Source organism: Lycium barbarum, chromosome 1, assembly GCF_019175385.1.
Source record: "Lycium barbarum isolate Lr01 chromosome 1, ASM1917538v2, whole genome shotgun sequence".
In the NCBI taxonomy this organism is placed as follows: domain Eukaryota; kingdom Viridiplantae; phylum Streptophyta; class Magnoliopsida; order Solanales; family Solanaceae; genus Lycium; species Lycium barbarum.
This window is the reverse complement of record NC_083337.1, coordinates 101,438,114-101,463,396: the sequence shown is the minus strand read 5'-3', so window position 1 is coordinate 101,463,396 and position 25,283 is coordinate 101,438,114. Positions and strand designations below refer to the sequence as shown.

Here is a 25,283-nt window from a genome sequence, read left to right as displayed (position 1 = left end):
TCTCGGCCGAACCCCCCTTTTTTGTGTTCTTGAGTTTTGATTTATTTGCTTGAAAATTACCAAGTACATATTGATATATATCCTCTTAAGGGTCATGTGCTATGCACATGACCTCCACATAATGGGTTTGGTCCTACCCAAGGCCGGCCACCCTTCAATTTATTGGGCCTCTTTTTATGTTACATTTTCTTGGCCCAATTCATGAAACGCCTCGTTTTGTAATTTCCGAAACTAATTTCCGAAATTCCAAATTTATCCTCGGCCTTCCCCGAGGTCTTAACATTAAAAATTCCATAACCCACATAGTCATATTCAGGAAAATCAAATCATTTCCTTTTTAACACACAAATCGCAATTATTTCTCGATTTCCAATTATACGAAAACACGGGACATAACATTCTCCCCCCCTTAAGAACATTCGTCCCCGAATGTTAGATTAATCTTATAAGGTCTTATGATCAAGGCAGGAGTGTCCCTTTTTAATAATGACATACATAATTCATTTTATCAATCAACACGACAAACTGAAAAAAAATTAGATTACCTGTGGACGTCGGAAACAAGTGGGGATATTTCTTCTTCATCTCGTCCTCCGCCTCCCAAGTCATCTCCTCCCGATTATTGTTGCGCCACAGGACTTTGACGGAGGGCACTTCTTTAGTGCGTAGTCTCCGCACCTGTCGATCCAGAATAGATACAGGCTGCTCGTCATAAGATAACTGCTCCGTCACCTGAATGTCATCTACTGGGAATATCCTGGAAGGATCACCAATACATTTCCGCAACATAGACACATGAAACACCGGGTGTACGGCCTCCAAGTCGGATGGTAAGTCTAGCTCATAGGCGACCTCGCCTATCTTTCGCACGATCTGATACGGCCCAATGTACCGGGGGCTCAACTTACCCTTTCTACCGAATCTCATGACACCCTTCATGGGCTCCACCTTCAGGAATACCCAGTCGCCAATCCGGAACTCTAACGGTCGACGTCGTCTATCTGCATAAGCTTTCTGTCGACTCTGAGCAGCCAATAATCGTTCTCGAATAAGCTTTACCTTATCTACAGCTTCCTGGATCACATCTGGCCCAATCAGCTTAGTCTCGCCCACGTCAAACCAACCAATAGGAGATCTGTATTTCCTGCCATACAGGGCTTCATACGGTGCCATCTGGATGCTGGAGTGATAACTGTTATTATAGGCAAACTCAATAAGCGGCAAATGATCATCCCAGCTGCCCCTGAAATCAATAACACAGGCCCGCAACATATCTTCGAGCGTCTGAATAGTGCGCTCGGCCTGCCCGTCGGACTGAGGGTGAAAAGCTGTACTGAGACTCACCTGAGTCCCTAATCCCTCCTGAAATGACCTCCAGAAATTTGCTGTAAACTGGGTACCTCGGTCAGTAATAATAGATATAGGGACTCCGTGAAGTCTGACTATCTCTCTGATATACAATCTGGCATAGTCCTCAGCCGAATAAGTAGTCCGAACCGGAAGGAAATGGGCTGATTTCGTCAGCCTGTCAACAACAACCCAGATAGAGTCGTACCTGCGTGGAGTGCGCGGTAATCCAACAACGAAATCCATATTAATCATCTCCCATTTCCAGGCTGGAATTTCCATCTCCTGTAATAATCCACCGGGCTTCTGATGCTCGATCTTAACTTGCTGGCAGTTCGGGCACTGACTAACAAACTCAGCAATATCTTTCTTCATGCCGTCCCACCAATACAAACACCTGAGGTCCCAATACATTTTAGTGGAACCAGGATGAACAGAATACAGTGCATTATGGGCCTCGCCCATAATCTGCCGCCGTAAGCCCGCAACGTCCGGTACACAGAATCTGCCGTCATATAATAATACCCCGTCAGGCGAGATCTCAAACTGAGTCTTTGCTTTATTAAGGGCCACATCTCTGTACTGAATCAAAAGAGGATCCTCAAACTAGCGCTGCTTTACCTCCTGAATAATAGATGACTCAGCAACTGGACGAACAGAAATCCCAGAATCTCCAGAATCCACCAAACGAACTCCGAGGCTGGCCAACTGATGAATATCGCGAACCAAATCCCTCTTATCAGATGGAACATCAGCCAGACTGCCTGCGGACTTGCGGCTAAGCGCATCAGCTACCACGTTGGCTTTCCCTGGGTGGTACAGAATATCGACGTCGTAATCCTTTAGTAACTCAAGCCATCTCCGCTGTCGCAAATTTAGCTCCTTCTGCTTAAAAATATACTGGAGAATCTTATGGTCCGTATAGATATCCACATGGAACCCATATAAATAATGCCGCCAAATCTTCAAGGCATGAATCACCGCGGCAAACTCAAGATCATGAGTGGGATAGTTCTTCTCGTGCGGTCTGAGCTGCCGGGAAGCATAGGCTATGACTCGACCGTGCTGCATCAATACACATCCTATCCCAATACCAGAGGCGTCACAATAGACAACATACCCGTCAGATCCCTCTGGAAGAGCCAGAACTGGTGCTGTAATCAATCTCTCCTTCAGCATCTGAAAGCTGCGCTCGCAGGCATCCGACCACTGGAATTTTGCTGCTTTCTGGGTAAGCCTCGTCAGTGGTGCTGAAATAGAAGAGAAATCCTCCACGAACCTGCGGTAATACCCAGCCAATCCAAGAAAACTGCGCACCTCTGTCGGTGTAGTAGGCCTGGGCCAATTCTGCACAGCCTCAATCTTCTGCGTGTCGACCCAAATACCGTCTGCGCCGACAATATGGCCCAAGAATGCCACAGAAGTCAACCAGAACTCACACTTAGAGAATTTAGCATATAACTTCTGCTGACGGAGGATGCCAAGTACCGTCCTCAAATGATCTGAATGCTCCTCGGCTGATCGCGAGTAAATCAGAATATCATCAATAAACACAATAACAAACATATCCAGGAAAGGCCGAAATACCCGGTTCATCAGATCCATAAATACTGCTGGAGCATTAGTCAGCCCGAAAGACATAACTCTGAACTCATAATGCCCGTACCGAGTCCTGAAAGCAGTCTTCGGGATATCTGACTCCCGTACTGGCACCTGATGATAACCAGAACGCAGATCTATCTTTGAAAAATGTCTAGCACCCTGCAGCTGGTCAAACAAATCATCAATCCGGGGGAGGGGATATTTATTCTTAATAGTCACCTTATTCAGCTGCCGGTAGTCGATACACATCCGCAATGACCCATCTTTCTTTCTGACAAACAGTACCGGCGCTCCCCAGGGTGATGTGCTGGGTCTAATAAATCCCTTATCCAGCAAATCTTTCAGCTGCTCTTTCAACTCCTTCAACTCAGCTGGTGCCATTCTGTACGGAGGAATAGATATAGGCTGCGTATCCGGCATCAACTCAATAGTAAAATCAATCTCCCGCTCAGGCGGAAGGCCAGGAAGCTCGTCAGGAAATACATCTGGAAACTCACTGACGACCGGAACAGACTGAAGGGTAGGTACCTCCGCGGCAGTATCGTGCACACGAACCAAATGATAGATATACCCCTTCTGGATCATCTTCTTAGCCTTGAGGTATGAAATAAACTTACCCCTCGGCGATGCTGTAGATCCGAACCACTCTATGACTGGTTCTCCTGGAAACTGAAAACGGACTACCTTTTTCTGGCAGTCGACATTAGCATAACAGGAAGACAACCAGTCCATGCCCATAATGACGTCAAACTCAAGCATGTCTAACTCTATCAAGTCAGCCTTAGTGCTACGATCATAAATGGTCACAGAACAATCCTTATAAATTTGTCTCGCTACAATAAAATCCCCAACTGGCATAGCTACCTCAAATGGCTCTATAGGCTCAGACACTATCCCAATCTTACTAGCAACGAGCGGGGAAATATATGATAAAGTAGAGCCAGGGTCAATCAATGCATATACAGATCTGGAGAAAACCAGCAATGTACCTGTGACGACATTTGGCGAAGCCTCCTGATCCTGGCGGCTGGCCAAAGCATATATGCGGTTCGAGGGACCGCTAGAACCTGAAGCGCCACCGCGGCCTCGACCGCGTCCTGCCGGTGCTGAAATACCTCGCCCTCCAGGGCGTGCAACTGATGGAGCAGAAGAAGAACCGGCGGCTGACCCTGTCTGCTGAGCAGCACTACCAGAACCGCTAGCCAAAGGACAATCTCTCATAAAGTGGCCCTGACCACCACACGAAAAGCAAGCTCCAGTCGCTCGATAACACTCCCCGGGATGAGACTTCCCGCAATGAGGACAACGGGGTCTGGGTGGTCTGGCCTGGCTGGGACCCCTGGGTACCTGTGAACCTGCCACTCTGGAGCTCTGACCGGCCCCAGACGGTCCTGTACTATCGAATCTCCGGCTGCCTGACTGAGTACTCCGGCCGGACGAAAGAAAATTCCTATCTGACTGCTGCTGCTGAGGCTGTCCGCCTCGAGAATCTCCAGAATAACCTGCGGACCTAGCCCTCTTGGGCGGCCTCCTATCTCGATCTCTGCCAGCAGGATCAGACCTTCGACGGTCCTCCATACCCATCGCATAGGCCTGAAGTCGGGCAATGTCCATGTCTGCCTGCAATGACACTGCCATACAGCTATCAACCAAATACCGGTCCAATCCCATAACATATCTGTGCATCCGATCGGACATATCTGCTACCACGGCCGGTGCATATCGGGCCAGAGAATCAAACTCAAGGTTATACTCGCGAACACTCCGACCCCTCTGCTGCAGACGTAAGAATCGATCAGCCCGCGCCCGCCGTAACTCTGAGGGAAAAAAGTGGCGGGTGAATGCTGTCACAAACTGATCCCAAGTGGCTGGAGGGGCACCCTCTCCCCTAGACAGCTCCCAAGTCTCGTACCAGTGGGTAGCCACATCTCGAAGCCTGTGCGAAGCCAGCTCAACCGACTCGGTCTCTAAAGCCCTGACCAAGTCCAGTGAGCGTCGCATCCCCCGAATAAAGTCATGGGGGTCCTCATCGGGCTTAGACCCAAAGAACTCTGGAGGGCCACATAACAGAAACTCCCGAACTCTCAGGCTGTCCCGCCTGTCATCGTCATCATCATCCCTCCGCCCGCGCCTGCGAGCCTGTCCTGCTACCAGTGTAGTCAACAGCTGTACAGCCTCCCTCAGGGTCCTATCCTCTGCCCCTGGCTGAGGAGCTGGAGTCTCAGGTGTGGGTACACGGACCTCTGGAGCTGCTGAAGGTCCTACTCCAGGCTGTACTAGTGGGGGTGTAGCAGACCCCTCAGAATGAGGCACATCCTCAGGCAAATCATAAACACGAGCCTGGGTAGCTCGCTGTGCCTGACTAGTCTCTCCAATCCTCGCCTTGCCCTTCTGGGCCGCCGTTGCCTTCTTCGGAGGCATCACTGCAAACACAAAGGCGAGTCAGATCAAAATCATCCTAATAGCACAGCTCTATCGCACGATCTAAGATTCCAAAGAAAGTAACTCCCTAAATGCCCTGTAGCTTCCCGTTTATGGATGTGGTGCACAACACATCGATAAACAAGACTCTACGAGACACGGCCTGTAGACATTCCGAGGACAAACCGCTCTGATACCACTTTTGTCATGACCCAGCCCCGTGGGCCGCGACTGGCACCCTACCTGGGTACCCAGACCGAATCGCACATTCATTTGCAAATCCAAACTTATTTCATAATTTTTGGAAATCATATCGAACATAATTTGTATCAAAATATGTCTTAAGCGGTCGTGCCAAATCAAAATATCATATCAAATACAAACGAAGCGGCGGAGTAGACATCGCCGGCCAAAAGTGCAAACATAAGCATAAGGGCCATTTGGGGCCATCATAACGAGCGGACCGCTTTAAGACCAGAAAACAAAATCAGACAACCATACATAGGACCCTCGCCCCACATATATGACTACAGGCCTCTACAAACTCAAAACAAAGACATATGGCGAGACAGGGCCCCGCCGTACCCAAATAGTCAAACATACCGAATATATACAAAGCAAAAAGAGTCTGTACCAAAAGTGGACTCCGGATCAAATAGGAGTACTCCGGAATAGCAAGAAGTGAAGCCTACTGCGGAGAATCACCGATATCTGCACCTGCTGGCATAAAACGCAGCCCCCGAAGAAAGGGGGTCAGTACGAAATATGTACTGAGTATGTAAAGCACGGAGTACAGAAATATGGATCAAAACCGATAGCAAATCAAATGTCAAAGTGGAGTACAAATGGGTAGGTCAAAATCTATATCGAAATCATATACGTATACATAATGCAAATGAAATCATGCAAACGCTTAGGAACGTGGTCGCCACTCCGACGCTGGCGCCACACACAGCATAACACCAGAAGGTTTCAAATCTCTGTACATCCCCGAACACAAGCATAATCATAGGTGAGCGTATCGCATCACGAGCCATATCACAGCATAACTCCAAACGGAACCCGGCCCTATGGCGAAGCCTCGGGAACCGTAACACAGCATACGGCCGAATTATTATAAGGCGCACGAATCATAACCGGCCCGGGAACCGGTGAACGAAGTCATCATAAGGCACGAGCGGAGTCGTGAGCAAACAAATGCAATCCATATTTCAAAATAGCCTTTCAAAACTTAGTAGTCTCATAAGTCATTTCATAGTACAAAATAATCGAATACTTAGTCGATACAAAGTTTCATTTCACAAAACGTTTCCAAAATATTACGTATGGCTCAAAACGTAACTTAGCATATCATAATATTCAAAACATAGCCCATAGCAGAACGTTTCAAAATCACAGGGTTCATATCAAATCTTATTCCAAAGGAGAGCCCGATAGGACAAATAGGGCGTCTCGGGGTTAGCGGGCCCACCTCGAGTCAAATTGAGGTGGCGAACATAATTCACGAACATTAACAGGCCAAAAGGTCATACATAATCATTACCAGGTGACCCGATCACATTTCGATAGGTTTCGGACGATTGGTGGCATTCTAGCCAAAATAGAGCCCTTAGGCTTCAATCGAATTGAATGAATAGTAACTTTTCTGTGGATCGGGTTTCGAGGAGCAGAAATGCTCCGGAAGTTCTCATATTCGTCTAACACACTAAGATATGCCAAATGAAGGAGTGGGAAGCTTTACATACCTTACAGACGTCGTATGCTCTTCCAAAAGTCCAGTCTCGTTTCGTCAAAAATCTGCAAATGGTCAAGGTTACCAATTGAGATTCTTAGGCTTAAAAATGCCTTTAACTTCAATTTTTGCCTACCGAAATTTCGGCAGCATTTCCCCTATAAATCTAACATCCCCGAGGCTTAGCTCGGCTCAAAATACATCAACCACAACAGCCCACACGTCAACAAACAACACAAACAACAATCAAACCATTCTAGCTTCAAAGTTCTACTTTGTTATCTAAGTTGGCAACTTTCATTCAAACTTTCAAAACTCCAATTCTAAATCTACAAAATTGTATTCATTTCCACATTCAAACTTATACAATCACATCCTAACTAAAATCCAAGCCATACACGAAATTACACCAAAATCCATTATTTTCCAGAATTCTTTAAAACATCAAAAATCCACGACGAACATTCTAACTCACGTCGTTTCATTCCGAATTCATTAACATCATTATAAATTCATATCTAAAGTCTCTAGCACCTTAAATATACAATGATATACATAATGATACCGAAGGTATACGCTTTCCGATAATATCCAAAACCATTTTCCAACGCCAATTTCATTCATCAATTAATCATTTACGACGTAAGGGTCACAACAACGCATTATACCAACTTAAACAAGATCAATTAACACCATTTCCTCCTCCCTATGGCTCACGGCCAATACACACTACACACACACACCCACGGCTTTCTATTTACATCCAAGTTACGGGATTCTCGTCTAGTCTCAATCCTTAACATATTCACATCAATTCTATAACATTAAAGGGGCAAAATTCTTACCTTTTCTTGAAAACCCGACTTGTCGTAAACGTTGTTCTTGCGCCAAACTAATTATACCTCGTTGAAGAGGGCCTTGAGTACTTCACAATTATGTAGAGATTAGGATCTTTGGATCACAAACAAGGCTTGGATAATTTTTTTCTCTCCTCTTTCTATTCTCGGCCGAACCCCCCTTTTTTGTGTTCTTGAGTTTTGATTTATTTGCTTGAAAATTACCAAGTACATATTGATATATATCCTCTTAAGGGTCATGTGCTATGTACATGACCTCCACATAATGGGTTTGGGCCTACCCAAGGCCGGCCACCCTTCAATTTATTGGGCCTCTTTTTATGTTACATTTTCTTGGCCCAATTCATGAAACGCCTCGTTTTGTAATTTCCGAAATTCCAAATTTATCCTCGGCCTTCCCCGAGGTCTTAACATTAAAAATTCCATAACCCACATAGTCATATTCACGAAAATCAAATCATTTCCTTTTTAACACACAAATCGCAATTATTTCTCGATTTCCAATTATACGAAAACACGGGACATAACACTCCGAGCTAATTCTAAACCTACAATCATAGCCTCATACTCGGCTTCATTGTTAGTAAATTTAACAGTTCTGATGGATTGTTGAACGGCATCCCTGGCGGGAGTTCTAAGGACGATTCCTAGCCCGGAACCTTTGAGGTTTGAGGCCCCATCCGTGTGTAACGACCAAATACTCGAAGCTTTTCCTGAGGTTAGCAGAAGTCCTTTCTCAACCTCGGGGACCATAGCCGGGGTGAAGTCTGCCACAAAATCGGCCAAGATCTGGGACTTGATGGTCGTCCGAGGCTTGTATTCGATATCATATCCGCTAATCTGTACGGCCCATTTAGTTAGTCTACCCGATAATTCTGGTTTATGCATGATGTTCTTTAGAGGGTAAGTAGTCACTACACATATCGGATGGCATTGGAAGTAGTGTTTGAGTTTTCTAGAAACACTTACCAATGCCAATGCTAACTTCTCAAGGTGGGGATAACGGGTCTCTGCATCCCCTAAAGTTCTGCTCACATAATATATAGGAAATTACGTACCTGATTATTCTCGGACCAAAACACCACTTACTGCTACCTCGGATACGGCAAGATAGAGAAACAACTGTTCGTCCACTTTTGGTGTGTGCAGTAGAGGTGGGCTGGAAAAGTACCCCTTCAACTCTTGCAATGGTTTTTGGCATTCCAGTATCCAAACAAAGTCATTCTTCTTCCTTAATAAGGAGAAGAAACGGTGGCTTTTATCTAAAGACCTCGATATGAACCGACTCAGCGCTGCTATCCTTCCGGTGAGTCTTTGCACTCCTTTGACGTTATTTACCACCTTAATATCCTCGATTGTTTTGATCTTGTCCGGGTTAATTTCGATCCCTCGGTTGTACACCATGAAACCCAAGAATTTGCCCGACCGGACACCGAAGGCACATTTCTCCGGGCTAAGCTTCATGTTGTATTTTCGGAGCACATCGAAGGTTTCTTGCAAATCTTTTAAATGGTCCTCTGTTTCCAGGGACTTGACAACCATGTCATCAATATAAACTTCCACTGGTTTTCCTATCTGTTTTTCGAACATCCCATTAACTAGGCGTTGGTAAGTTGCACCGGCATTTTTTAATCCGAAGGGTATGACATTGTAACAGTAAGTCCCGTACCGGGTAATAAAAGATGTTTTTTCTTGATCCTCCGAGTGCATCCGGATTTGGTTATACCCGGAGTAGGCGTCGAGAAAACTCAACATCTCATGCCCGGCCGTCGCATCAATCATTCTATCGATGTGAGGCATCAGAAATGAATTCTTCAGGCATGCTTTGTTTAAATCCTTATAATCAACGCACATTCTAAATTTATTACCTTTTTCGGCACTACCGCTACGTTAGCCAGCCAATCCGAGTATTTTACCTCCCGAATAGAGCCTATTTTCAAAAGCTTTGTTACCTCATCCTTTACGAAGGCGTGCTTCGGTTCTGCCATAGGCCTCCGCTTTTGCTTCACCGGGGGAAATCTCCCGTCGAGGCTGAGCTTGTGAGTAGTTACTTCTGATGGCACACCTGTCATATCTATATGGGACCATGCGAAACAATCGGCATTAGCTTGAAGAAATTCAATTAACTTGTTCCTGAGCTCCGAGGTTAACCCCGTGCCCAGGTATACCTTTCTATCCAATAGATATTCAAACAAGATGACTTGCTCCAACTCCTCTACTGTAGACTTGGTTGCATCCGAGTCATCCGGCAAGACGAATGATCTGGGTACACAGAAATCATCCTCTTCATGCCCCGGGTCCAACCCCTTCTACTCTATTGTCAAACCTGTGTACTTTAGTTGCTATTTAGAGTCCTTGTCCCCGGTTGACTCATCTTCTTTTTTATCCGGTTTTTTGGGAAGGGGTGACGCTTCTTCGACCGTGAACATCTCTCTTGCAGCGGTTTGTTCACCTCGGATGGTTTTTATCCCCTCCGGGGTCAGAAATTTCAGCAGCTGATGTAATGTCGATGGCACGACCTTCATGTTATGTATCCATGGTCTACCCAGCAATGCATTATACTTCATATCTCCTTCGATTACATAGAACACCGTTTGCTGAATAGTGCCGTCAATGTTGACCGGCAAAGAAATTTCCCCCTTTGTGGTTTCACTCGCCATATTGAACCCGCTGAGCACTCGGGCTACCGGTACGATCTGGTCGAGTATCCTTAGCTGTTCAACCACTCTCCACCGGATGATGTTGGCCGAGCTACCTGGGTCAATCAAAATACGTTCAACTTGCGATTTAAAAATAAGAATAGAAATTACCAACGCATCATTGTGCGGTTGAATGATGCCTTCTGCATCCTCGTTGCTGAAAGAGATGGAACCCTCGAGTACATAGTCCCGGCTGCGCTTCTCACGTACAATGGAACCTTAGTCCATTTCATCACCGGCCCTTGAGGAGCATCAATACCCCCCGATTATCATGTTGATTATATGCTGAGGTTCCACTGGTTCGGCCCATTTCTAAGATTCCCTTTCTTTATAGTGGCTTCTAGCTCGTTCACTCAGGAATTCTCGAAGGTGGCCATCCTTCAGTAACCGAGCCACCTCCTCTCTTAGTTGGCGAGAGTCCTCAGTTCTGTGCCCATGGGTTCCATGATATTCACACATCACGCTCGAGTCCCGTTAACCCAGGTCCGAGTGGTCTTGGCCATCTCGCTTCTGCGATACGGCCAATAGCCGAGACGAGGTCCGAAGTGTTGACATTGAAGTTGTACTCTGATATCTTCGGCAAGTCTTTGTTGCTGGCCGAGTTTCCGGCATCGCTCCTAAATGAGAGACCTCGACTGTTCGACGGGCGCTCGGTCCGTTTATCACCCCGACCGGAGAATTGACTCCGGCCAACCCTTGATTTTTCTGACCTGAAGCTTGGATTTTCCGAATGAGAGTATGGCTAATACCTTTCCCTCGATGGTCTGGACTCCGGCTCGTACTTTTTTTGCGATGTCTCAGAGCTTTTGTTGATATTCATGGGCCCCGGTGGAAGTTCGAGTTGGTCAACCTTAACTCGAATCTTTGATTCGTATTTGTTATGGGCATCCGCCCAGGTCACAACCTCGTATTCCAGCAAGTTTTCCTTTAGTTTGAACGAGGCCGTCGAGCTCCGAGGATTGAGTCCTTTGGCAAAAGCTTGTGCAGCCCATTCCTCCGGAACCGGAGGGAGCTCCATCCGTTCCCTTTGGAACCGGTTGACAAATTCACGCAATAACTCATCATCCCTTTGGGTTATACGAAAAATATCCACCTTATGAGCCTGCACCTTTTTGGCACCGGCATGAGCTTTATGAACATATCCGCGAGCATTTCGAAAGAAGTGATTGAATGTTCGGGCAGATGGTCGTACCAAGTCAATGCTCCCTTCGACAAAGTTTCCCCAAACTTTTTCAACAACACGGATTCAATTTCATCCTCTTCAATATCATTGCCTTTTATGGCACAGGTGTATGAAGTCACGTATTCCTGAGGGTCCGTTGTGCCGTCATATTTCTGGATATCCGGCATTTTGAACCTCTTCGGGATCAATTTCGGAGCCGCACTCGGAGGAAAAGGCCTCTAAATGTACCTCTTCGAATCCGATCCTTTCAGAATAGGAGGAGCCCCCGGGATCTGGTCCACCCGAGAGTTATATGTTTCCACCCTCTTCTCAATCGAGTCTACCCGCTTCGCCAATGTTTCGAGCATTCTCAGAACTTCGGTGGATGAACCAGCTCCGGACCCATTACTCTCGACCATCCGTGTTTCGTCCCTTCTGGGTTCGGCAACACCTTTCGTCCTCTCCGAGGCCGTTTCATCATTTTGGCTTTGCAACTGGGCTATTGCGACTCCTTGTTCGGCAATAGCTGCCCTCTATTGCTGTAACATTTCAAAAATTAAACGTAATTTAATATCATCCGGGGTATCCGGCACTTTCCAGCCTTGTGCCCGGGACAAAGTAATTGAATTGTGAGTATTTAAGGGATCAGTGGCAAGCGGGGTGGCATTCTCCTGGTTCACGATGTTCTATCGGTTGAGGCCCTCCCTCGAATCAACGGAGTTTGGGTCAATGGGTTCTGCTAGTAAGCCCCGTAGCCCACTGTTCTCATTTTCGGCCACCATCTCGTTGTTGTTGACGTGACCAGATTGTCCACTGCTTGCCATTTGGTCCGTTTTCACAGAGACGAACAAAAGATTTTTTCAATCTTAATGGGTAAGAGAGAAACCAAGATCAAAGACCACTATTATCCTAAACCCACGGTGGACGCCAAACTGTTTACCCCGAATTTAGGTAACCAATTGAATTTGTAAGTGAGGTATAGGATATGTGGATGAACTTTAATCTATTTTGGGTTTATAGGAAATAATTATAGATTTGCGTGTTATAGCATATGTATGTGAACATATGCGTTAGTGATTCGAATCAAGATACAAATGTTTATGATTAAGCCAACAATATTGGCAGAATAAGCTTAAAATGTCACTGATCCGGACCAAAGGAGAGAGAGCTTCAATATATAATTTCTATTACAATGTTCTTGATCTTGAAAAAGCTAACCCTTAAAAGTAGGGAAATGTCTCTTATTTATAGTTTTGCCTTATGGGCCTGCATACAACATAAAGCCCCTTTAGAATAAAGAAAACCTAAGGTTGGGCCGTACGGTCTGACACCCGTACGATTGGCAGTACAATGTTGACGCGTGGCAATTTTGTAACTGATCACCCGGACTAACGGCCACGAGCAACTCGACCATGGAGAAATCGGACTAATAGCCACGATCAACTCGGCCATGGAGAAACCGGACCAAACGATTTCCTCCGCTTTCTTCTGATCAACCACTTCTTGTGAATACCTCCGGTCCGAAAGAAAGTCTTCATGCTCGTGCTTGTTTCTTTCTTCCCTCAATTCCCGGTCTCACCGGTCTAGCATAAATCCGATTTTTACCGTATACAATCTCAATAAAGTTTTGTGTTAGCCAATTGGGAAATTTGAAATAATCTACGATGAGAATTTTACTGACTTAGTACTCTTATGCATGAAGAAAACTTGAAATCATGTAGTGTTATATAGAAACTGGACCCAAGTATAGAGTCGAAGTCATGTTTCTCATAAGTTGAGATAGTAGAATGATAAATGATCTCCATATAACTTTGTTTATCAAAGAGACTTGTATTAACGGAGGCTCTACAGAGGTGCTAACCTTATAGCGATATTTTGTGTTATGGGCAAAAATTATCCATTATCTATGGGTGTAGGTTCATTTTGGTCCCTCAAATATAACCTTGATCATATTTAATTCCTTAATTATGGGAGTTGGTTCATTTTGATCCCTCAACTATAACTCTGAGCATATTTAATCCCTTAACTATGCTAAAGTGGAGCACATTTGGTCTCCCTAACAAAACCAGTTTAAAAAATAATTGTGTTAAACCCATGTTGTCACGACCCAACCCCGTAAGCCGTGACTAGTGCCCTACTTGGGCACCCAGACAGACAAACATATCAAATCGTAATACACTTATCCAAATTGAATCACATACAGATAGCATATACGGCCATAAACACTATATGCCGTCTCAAACTATGTCGAACTGTATCAGACACATTTCGACGCAAACATATACATATACTTATATCAAAAAGCCGGCAAGGTTATCAAATGTATCAAAAGCCGACAAGGCTATCAAAAGTATCAAAAGCCGACAAGGCTAACAGATGGCGCAACGGCCCAAAACATATACAAAGTGTACGCCGACAAGGCTGCCATAACGAACAGGGTCATACAAACACATCTGTACAGAAGTAGGCACACACACCCACAAATACGTCTACAGGCCTCTAAACAGACCAAACGGATCATATGGCGGAACAGGGCCCCGCCGTACCCCTGAACAAATATATACATATGCATCAAACAAGTATATATACCAAAATGTAGGCTCCGGAATAAGAGGAGCACTCCAAACAGCAGAAGAGGGTGTCCTAAACTGATGGATCACCAAACTGTGCGTCTGTACCTGCGGGCATGAAACGCAGCCCCCCGAAGAAAGGGGGTCAGTACGAAATATGTACTGAGTATGCAAAGCAGAAAATACAGAAACAAATCTGAGGCATAAACGAAATAGTAGTACAGAACATAAGTATAAATTCAACATATCAAAATGTTTATTTTAAAACATAAGTCATGCGTAGGGTACAGAAGAATATGGTCGCCCGCCCGTCGATGGCGCCATAACACAGCATAACACCAGAAAGTTTCAAATCTCCGTATCCCTGTCACATATCACATCACAACATAACGCCATACACAGCATAACACCAAATATATGTGGAACCCGACCCTCTTTTGCGAGTAGCTCGGTGAACCATAAACACAGCATAACTCCGGAGTATATCAAAGTGCGCACGATAACAGAACCGGCCCGGGACTCGGCGAAAGGAATAACAGAATGCACGAATGGAGTCGTGAGTAGTCATATGCATAAAATCATTATCATAAATTCAAACATAAGCAAAATGATCATATTTGAAAATCGAAATAATAGTCATACTAAATTCTTTCAAAGATTCTCCGGATTTCATAAAGGAAAGTCGCGGGACCCACGGGTGGGTATTTACCCGAGTCGGGCCCGCCTATGGAAAACATACATATCATATGTCATATAGACTTCTACAAAAATATTAGAGTAATCCGAGCATGTTTGTGAAAGATATGGCATTCCAAAAATTATGAACTTCTTTAAAGTGAACCCTTTTTATGCAAAATTCGGAAAACGATTATTTCAAAGACATAAGGGTTCATATTTCATCAAATCATACATAAGAGTGCCAAAGAACATATACGGATCATAACATGCTCGGATTTCGGATTTAGAATTTTCCTTAAGGCTCTAATTTAGCCTATGAAAACTAAGACATGCCAAAAAGAAAGGAGGTTGCTTTACATACCGTTTGTCGTCTATACCAATTCAATAATTTAAACTCGTCTCGATTGGCACTTCAACCTATAACAATGGTAGCATGTCCGTCAAATTGGTGGTTGCTAGTAAACGATAAGTCGTTCTTGTATAAAAACAAGTGGGCAGCACTTCCACTACTTTCACACATCCACAACTCACATACGAGGTCAACAACATCAATAACAAGACACAACTCAAGGGCATAACAAAATCAGCCCCATATGCACTACATACACCATTGCTATCATTCTTTCTCTTTACATCCATGGAGTACAACAACCACAACAACAAAGTGATTAATACACTAATTCCTTATGTTTATCCATCCCCTTTAACAATGTTAGACCAGCCATCAAGAACAGCCCATACTCCAGCAACTATACTACATATATTGTACATAATCATAACTATAATCCCTGCATTTCGACTCAACAAGAGCAGCCACGAAAATTACAACAAACAGCCCCCAAAATGTCACCACAAAACAGCCACGAAATTTATAACAAGCAGCCCCAAAACAGCCCCAAAATTCATCACAAAACAGCCACGAAATTCATTACAAAACAGCCCCAAAATTCATCACAAAACAGCCACGAAATTCATTACAAAACAGCCCCAAAACAGCCCTTAGTTACCACATAACAATGACCGATAATCTCATGAACATCTAAGAATATACCAAGCAGATCGCACACACTTCGCATACGATATTTTATACGCTTCTGTCCTCCAAGTTTGATGATTCACATCAGCAACAACATCAACCTCTATATGCAAGAAAACTATCGTAACATTACAACAAGTTCTAAAACAGCCCCATCCATTATAACGTCACAATACAATCTTAACTATCCTTAGTTCTCCAATTCCTCAAGAACAGCCCCTAACTACAATTTAACCATAACAATGACAACCTCAAATAGCCATATAATCACATGAGATTTTCCACCAAAAACCTTATCAAAACAGCCCACAACAACAACAACATCAACTATTATATGCAAGGAAACTGCTCTAATTTCACAATAAGTTCTAACATGATTTAAACTTTCCTTTCACCTTTTACACATAATCCATAACATTAATAACAACAACCATCCATGTACAAGAATTACTTCAATTTTGTTTCAATAGGAAACCCAAAACAGTCCATCAACACTACAACATCGAATTACAATTTTCGACCTTTATTCCACAAAATCACAAACACATGGAATCAAGTATAATTTTTACCATTGACAACAGCCCCTATACACGTCAATAACCATATTTTCAGCCCTTCAACATAAACAATTATCTACAAATATCATACCATAATAGTGACAACACTAATCAAACTCAACCCAATTAAAACAACTCCAAATCTGCCCACTTTTAATGCCAACTTTAATCAAACAATTTTCTTACTTCCAACTTCACATAATACAACTTAATAGATCCATTACAACATCATTAACTCCAATCTTATAACGAAAAAAAAAACGAAATCTTACCTTAACAAGTTGGCTTCTTAATTTGGCTAGAAGTTGTGAAATGAACTAATACTTGTTCTTGTTGCTCCAAATGACTAATCCACGTTATTATAGCCTTCCTAACTGGTTGGAATACTTTGAAAATCTGATCTTTTTGATCAAGGAATTTGAGCTCCAATTTTGCTAGCCATGGCCAAATGCCATGGCTTATGCTCTCTCTCTCTCTAGCTAGGTTTTCTTGTAATGTTGAAGGTGGAAAATGAGCTCTTGCTCATCAGATTTTTTTTCCTTATATAGGCAGCCCTTAAGAGTGACAAGTGTCCCACTCAAGGCTTGAACCAATTAAATTTGGCCACATGTCTTGGTGGGGCCCACTTAGTGCACTAATGATTTGTTTAGTGAAAAATTAAATTTTTAACCCCCACTTAATAATCTAATCATGGCAAATTAATCCCAACTTTCCATTAATATTTTTACACTAAGTAAAATTCATAAGAAATTCATTTTCTAATAGAGACCGGAAATTAAAAATTTCTGTTTCGTGCCCGAAAATGATCCCGTCTTTAACTTGAGTCGATTCTCTTGCGAATAACTCGACGTATAAAATTACGGGATATAACACATGTGACACTCACGTGACTTGTGAGAGGCTAAATCTATTGGACAGAATGCAAAGCAGAGTAATGGCATTTCTCTAATATGCCACTCATATAAGATACAGGCAAAGCTGCTCATAATATTTGGATCATATGGTTGGTAATCAACTCTTAAATGGTAATATCTAGCAGCACACATGAATATACACCTATATAACTAGAAACAACTAAAAAATAATCTTGTAATTAATGCTTTCATTGAGGAAACATATAGTCAGCAGGTATGAATAAACTTCCACACAAAAGCACAATAAAGCAACTCTAAATGATATATAAGTGCGAGTCCGTCTTCTTTTCTCTTAAGTAAGACAAAGAAATTACCATCGAACAAACAAGAAGAAGAGTGAAAATGAGCAAAACAAGCGTTCCAGCTTTGACTATCCCACCACAGCCTTCATTCGAATCCTTTTTTAGTAACAATGCCCTCTTTCAGCCCAAGTCTAATGACCTTAGTTTCGAGTTTCTTCTCCCATCAGGTCCGATGGGTTTAGCCTCTTACAAGTCACGTGAGTGTCATATGGGTTTAGCACCATTACTTTTTAAACAGGTTTTGTTAGGGAGACCAAAAGTACCTCACTTTAGCATAGTCAAGGAATTAAATATGCTCAGTGTTATATTTGAGGGATCAAAATGAACCTACTCCCATAAATTAAATATGCTCAAGGTTATATTTGAGGGACCAAAATCTAATCACAGAGGAATCTAATCACCCTGTGGAGGGAACGTATTACTTAAAATAGCTCGTATTCCATCAGCTCTACAGGACTCCTGAGGATGATGGTTTTTAAAAAATTTAATATTATCTTTTGGGTTTTTTGGATCGTGTTTTTCATTACAATCTAATGTAAAGAAATTCTAATTGGGACGGAGGGACTAGGACAATTTGAGTTGTGCAGTCACTAACAGTGCATTAAAGTTTCTAACCTAATAATTAATAGTAAAGGTAAAATAGGTATGTATTTGATTTCCAAACTAGACAAGTAAGAACTGGATATTTATTTTTAGCATAGAGGACAAGTGAATGGAGGGAGTAAATTATTTCTGATTATGGGTCTCCTCTGTCTCGGTGTAAAAGAAGCTCATGTTTAAATGCTGACTTACTGCTCACTAGAACTATGTCCCTCGCGAAAGTTTATTAAAATGCGTCCTTAAATGGGCAAAATTCTGTGTCATTTTTACTTGATACAAAATTCTAATGATAGATTGATGATCAGTTGACTAAACAAGGAGATGAATCGAGTGCTGGAGAAGTTTATCAGAATGATATAGTTTCATATCACAAGGCACTATCAGTTCCTGAAGCAACACCACTGTTGGATCAACGCCTTACTTTCTCTCAAGATTATTGCTTCTCATTTATATGGAGTTTCTCATCATAAGATTGAAACTAGCTAGCTAACTCATGTAATTATATACTATCATTCGCAGCTTGTAGCTCTAAGCTGAGAATATTTGTAATCTGATGCTAGCTCTTATTGAGAATGACTTCAATATATTAATATGCTTAATTATGAGTAACACAACTTTTTTCAGATTCTTTCTTTCAAACAATAATATATACATCTCTTTCTACTGCTAGTCTGTGACTTAATTTCGTTATTGGTTATGATTATTCGGGGTGCTCATTTATAAGTATCTAAATTAAGTTAGTGCATGTGATGTTGACTGTTGCTCTTGGTTTTCATCAACTTTCACAGGAGAAGCTATAGCTGAAAGTGATAATATGATTTTGAAGAAAAGTTTCTGCATGATTTACGTCGTAGTTCATGTATAATTACTCTGTTAGGGGAATTTGTTTTAAATTGCTTGTTTATTGCTGCAAGATCGAAACTACATGAAATTTGTTTAGTGCTTGTTGGAGCTCTTGTATAGTTACTCTGTTGGGCTTTTCAGAAACGAATTCAAAAAAAAAAAAAAAAGTATGCTGGTGTCAATGACATTTGTACCAACCAACCATACACATGTTATTTTTTATTTGAATTCTAAAAATAACAGGGGAAGACATGAAACACTAGGAATTTTGAACTTAAAATGCTTTATCTAACATATTGATTCTTCATAACTGAATAGTTGAAGTGCACATGACAGCCTATATACAACCATAAAATAATCACCTTCCTATACTTCATACACATTTCTTTAACCCTCCAAACAAACAAAAGAAGCTAAGGAAGAAGAAAAGAAAACTTAAAAGGAACAACCACTGAACAGTATATAAAAAGAATGTTGGAAAGCTCAAAAGATGAGCTTTTATGTTTAAAATTTCATGTTTTGGCCAAGGATTTTACTGACTCAAGCTATCTACTCTCGCTGTTCCCTCTTAAGGATCCATCTGTCATCAATTTCAAGCTAAGACTATTATATCGTTCTCGTGAATACTGTCGTGATGCCTTTCTCCAATCTGTACCAGCCTTCATCATTGCAGCAAACTCATCAAAACTGATGCGTCCATCCTGCAAAAGAATAGAATGCGAGCACATAAACACAATGCATTATGATTCCATTTCTTTTCCCCAACTCCAAGTCCTTAAAAAACTAAGCGGGGTATCCTCCAAAACCCACATATATAGAAGCACAAATGCTTTGGAAATCAGATAAGTAAAGATGATACCAACTGACCTTGTCTGTGTCCACGTCTTGCATAATTGCATTAATAACTTCTTCACTGTTGGTTTCAATCTCGTCGGATAATGCCTCCGTTAACTCTTCAATCTCTATATACCCTGTTTGGTTCGTATCAAAAATCTCAAATGCCTTCTTCAGGTGCTCATCATTGCCCATCTTCCTAAGGTGGACTGAAATTGCCACAAACTCACCATAATCCAGATATCCATCTTTATCAGCATCGCCCTGTGGAAGTATTCACTGTTTAGTTTGTTGTGGTTTGGCCAAACAAAAGATATGACAAACAAACTTCTATGCCTATGGTTACCATTCTTATACAATATTAATTTTTTTAGTTAATACCATGGATGACCACACAAAGGTAGGGGTAAGGTCTGCGTACATCCTATCCTCCCCAGACCCCACTTGTGGGATTACACTAGGTATTGTGTTGTTGTTACTATGGATGCCCAGATGCAAAACAAGGAGGTATGATGAAAGGTGATTCCACCGAAGCTACCAAGATTGAATTAAGTATGTAAACTCAAATTTTGCCAGGAGTAGATTAGCTAAGCGTGTTCAATCATTTCGAGTCAAAGAGGATAATGATTCAGGAAAAACAAACACTTACAGCATCCATAAGAATTTGCACGTCACTATCAGGGACTTGATGACCAAGCTTCTGTAATCCAACTTTCAACTCATTCATGTCAATTTTCCCTCTGTTGCCTATATCCATCAATTTGAATCCCTCATTTATTCCAGCCACCTCCTCCACAGGCAAATGCTCAGCAATAACCTGTGAGATAGATAAGGCAATTTAGAAATAAAATGTAGAGAATTCTCAAGCTACGTAATCCAATCAGCCAACCGCTTGCAGAGAAATATTTGAAGTGAATAAAATAAAATGAAGAAACATTGATCTTGTATTGCAAGGATCAGAAATCACACCCTTAAAGCTCTTTTCTTCAGTTTGTTCATCATAGAAAATTGCTTAAGCCTTGCTTTCACTGATTCTCCCAGAGAAACATTTGGTGCCTTTTTAGCATTTTGTATCCAAGGATGATCTGCAAAGAGAATATATTCGCTTATGAGTTGTAAATCAACTTCAACATACTTTGAAAGGGAATAATGAATTCTAAATCGGTATAGAAAATGTCCAGCGAATAGTTTACCTAGCACTTGCTGAGCAGTAAGCCTCTTGCTAGGATCAGGGTTGAGCATCCTCTTCACAAGGTTTTTTGCATTGGCAGAGACCTTTGGCCAGGGATCTCTTTTAAAATCCACAACGGATCGAATGATCGCTTGAGCAACTCCTTGTTCAGTTTCTGCAAATGATAAGAGATAGCAAAGGAAATTATTGATGGTAATAGCATCAAGTATCAAATATCCACGGGGAAAGGAAGAGGGAAACGATACAACATCCCCGCCAGTAATATAGCATAGAGAAATGCGAGACATTTGGCAATGTACACCATTAATAACTAACTCTTGAAGAGTAACTAAACGAACCTGCCCAAAAGGGTGGGACACCACATAGCAAGATGTAAAGAATGACTCCAGCACTCCATACATCTACTTCTGGACCATAGTTTCGCTTCAACACTTCAGGAGCCATGTAATATGGACTTCCCACAATCTCATTAAATCTCTCACCTGTCACAATTGGCTAACAGTGAATAAAATGGTCAACTACGCATATCAGTAACACACAAATATTAGGAGTTTTACCAGGCTTAAAGAATACTGAGAGGCCAAAATCAATTGCCTTCAATGCTGCTGTTTCCTTCTTGTTTGAAAACAAGAAATTTTCAGGTTTGAGATCGCGATGCATGACCCCATGCTTATGGCACATCTGTTACAAAACAAAGAGGATCATGAATATGTCCCTAAAAATAATAACTTGGAGCAACAATTCAAAAAACAATGATTAACTCTGCATCTTGTCCTCTAGTTAACCGCTTCTTTATTCTAAGTTTCAAGACATTTAATTGCAGCTTCCTATATTTTTCATGTAATATGATACAACTGCTTGAAACTAGAAACCGAGAGGAGGTGATGTAACAAGTTTTGGGATCACTCTAAACACCCTAAAAGAGGCCTACTTGAAAGTGAAGTCCATTAGGTATCTCACTTTCTTAACAAACAATTGTAGCTACAAGCCTGCATCACTGGTTTATAATGTATCGATTGATTTTGCAAAATTCACTCTGACAGAACCAAATTGACTAAGCAGGTATTGGTCATTCATTAAGCTCTTTCTAAGTTCTCCAACTCTACCAGTTAATAACAGAAAGTTGACAACTGACCAAAACCCTTAAGATAGACATTTAGCTTATCATAAAGAAACCAAGAAAATTGAATTTTCACCTGAATGACTTCAACGATAGTTCGAGTGACAACAGCAGCATCCCTCTCCGTATAATGGCCCCTCACGACAATGCGATCAAAGAGCTCACCACCCTCACACAATTCCATCACTAAATGAACAGCAATAGCATCCTCATAAGTATCTTTTAAGGTCACAATATTAGAATGATCAGGCAAATGCTTCATTATCTCAACCTCTCTCTTCACATCCTCAATATCCACTCTACTCCTTAGCTTCTTTTTCGATATGGATTTACAAGCATACACTTCACCAGTTTCTTTCTCTGTACATAAGTATGTAACCCCAAATTCACCTCTTCCAAGCTCACGTCCAAGTTCATATGTGATCTCAATATCATGACCAGTTGGATTTTCCAACACATATGACTTGTCTACACCATCTCCTTTGGAATGACTAGCTCCATTATGAATGGAAAATGGATTTGGCTTATTTTTTTCCTTTTTCAGCTCATCAGCATCAGAAGTATTTGGTACTGCACAACAATTTCCCATCTTTAAAAAACCTAACCTTTCTTCAAATATTTCAGTGCTCAAAATCTTAGCTTTATCCAACTAATCAATAAGAACAAAGCTACAACGAAAGACTAGTCAAAATTTTGATAAAGGTAACACAAAGATACCAAAACAGCAAATGGGGTTCCCTTTAAATCTTTCAACAACTTCAATACCAACTCAAAGAAAAACTGAGATCACAATAATACCAAGTTCGAATTTCAAACTTTCAGGTAAAGACACAAAGAAAGAAACCTGAGAGAAGTTTAATTCCCCAAGAAAATGACACAAGAAGAAACAAAAAGGAAAAAGGCAGAAGTTTGAAAAAAAAAAGTGAAAATTTAGAAGGAGTTGGAGAATTTGGAAAATGGAGATGAGGTAATTTAAGGAAGATTTTGGGGATGAAGAAGAGGAATTTAACGTGTGAAAAGAGAGAGAATTGGTCAAAACTCCATTTCTTGGCAACCTCCTATACAACTATAGCTCCTATACTTCTAACTCAGGTCTCGGTTTGGGAATGTTGTTAGCTTAAATATGATGTTTCGTTTTTATTGTTATATAAATTTTATTATATTGTGTAACGTTGAAAAGTCTCATTTTATAAAATATCAATTGGTTTGGCTGTGTCGTTACCTTATTTATTACTATTATTTTGTTGAAATGGAATACTTTTTTTTATTATTTTATCTTTATTTGTTATCTATTAATCCTATTTATTCTTCATCTACCTTTTTAGAGTAGGTTTACCCGTATTTAACTTTTCTTTTAAGTTTATTTTTTAAGTTGTTGATGTTTGACATTATGTAATGACGAAAAATGATATAATTTATCCAAATATTTGTATTCATCAAAATAATACAATAAAATACAATACAATAATGTGATATAATATGATACATTATTAGACAACATGTAACGACCATCCGAACAGATTGTCCAAATCAATGTCACATAGTAATAATGATAATGTTGTTCAATCTTTTTTACTCCTCTTTTATCTCTTATGAAAATGTCACTCTTTCTAGCAAATGAATATTAAGAAATATGGTGAAAATATTTTTGGCTGGCTCTTGGAGAAAGAAATTATTTTTTAATTGGTTTGGTTGTTTTACCAAAATACTCCTTGTTTTATATCCCTTGAGGATACTTAAAAGTTTAGCAAATAAAGTCTTGTTACAATGGTTAAAATCCAAAGATATATGTGCTAATCAAGGGGTTGAAATTCAAATTTAATTCATCTTGAAAATGAGATTTAATATGTTATAATTGATCAGAATATTTAACACATGCGCATGGTAAATATTTTTGGCTGGCTCTTGGAGAAAGAAATTATTTTTTAATTGGTTTGGTTGTTTTACCAAAATACTCCTTGTTTTATATCCCTTGAGGATACTTAAAGTTTAGCAAATAAAGTCTTGTTACAATGGTTAAAATCCAAAGACATATGTGCTAATCAAGGGGTTGAAATTCAAATTTAATTCATCTTGAAAATGAGATTTAATATGTTATAATTGATCAGAATATTTAACACATGCGCATGGTAAATATTTTATATTTTGAAGGTCCAAAAAGTCCTATACATCCACTTCTAGAACAGAGTAGAAGTTAAAAGTATATAATAATAATAATAATAATAATAATAATAATAATAATAATAATAATAATAATAATAATAATATGTGCACTTGAATCTTCAAAGCTTCCTGATAGTTGAGAATGTCACGACAGTTGGATTTTTATGAAATAATCGACTTGATCCTTTCCATCATATAATGTGGTTCTAGAGACTGCATTTAATGAAGACCTTTGTTATTTTACTTCCATTTTGTATATTAAACAACTTCCATAGCTGTATATAATTAAGTTAAAATACTAGTACTATTAGGTTGCTAATTCCTTTTCAGAATTTTTAACTTTTGTTCGTGAGCAAGAGAATTTAAATGACAACTACACCCATAGTACAGCCTCCATCCCAATTTACGTGGCATTTTCAAAAGGTTTACTTCCACTGTTATTTCTTCCACTTTATCTGTCTGCTTAATTTCTTTTCCTACAACCAATTTCTAGCAATTGTTGCTCTAAAATTAACTTTGATTGTAGAAAAAACAAAGTGTGGAGAGGACATAAAGGTATTTTCACCAAAGTAGTTGTCGAAATTGCCGTTAAATTAGGTGAAGAATTCCCAGTGGTCGTTTTCTATCCAAGATGTTGTGGATTCTACAAGTCAA

The 25,283-nt window shown here is 41.0% G+C and overlaps 1 protein-coding gene across 1 annotated transcript; it reads right to left on the bottom strand.

The window, feature by feature from the left end:
• Positions 1–19,586: 19,586 nt before the first annotated feature.
• Positions 19,587–23,582, bottom strand: LOC132636529 (calcium-dependent protein kinase 32-like). The gene is made up of 8 exons (XM_060353448.1): positions 22,543–23,582; positions 21,904–22,027; positions 21,685–21,828; positions 21,348–21,500; positions 21,124–21,239; positions 20,804–20,971; positions 20,188–20,418; positions 19,587–20,021 (listed from the first exon to the last, which is right to left on the bottom strand). The coding sequence occupies exons 1-8, from the start codon at positions 23,053–23,055 to the stop codon at positions 19,866–19,868; spliced, it is 1,605 nt and encodes a 534-aa protein (XP_060209431.1). The 5' UTR covers positions 23,056–23,582; the 3' UTR covers positions 19,587–19,865.
• Between the last annotated feature and the right edge of the window lie 1,701 nt (positions 23,583–25,283).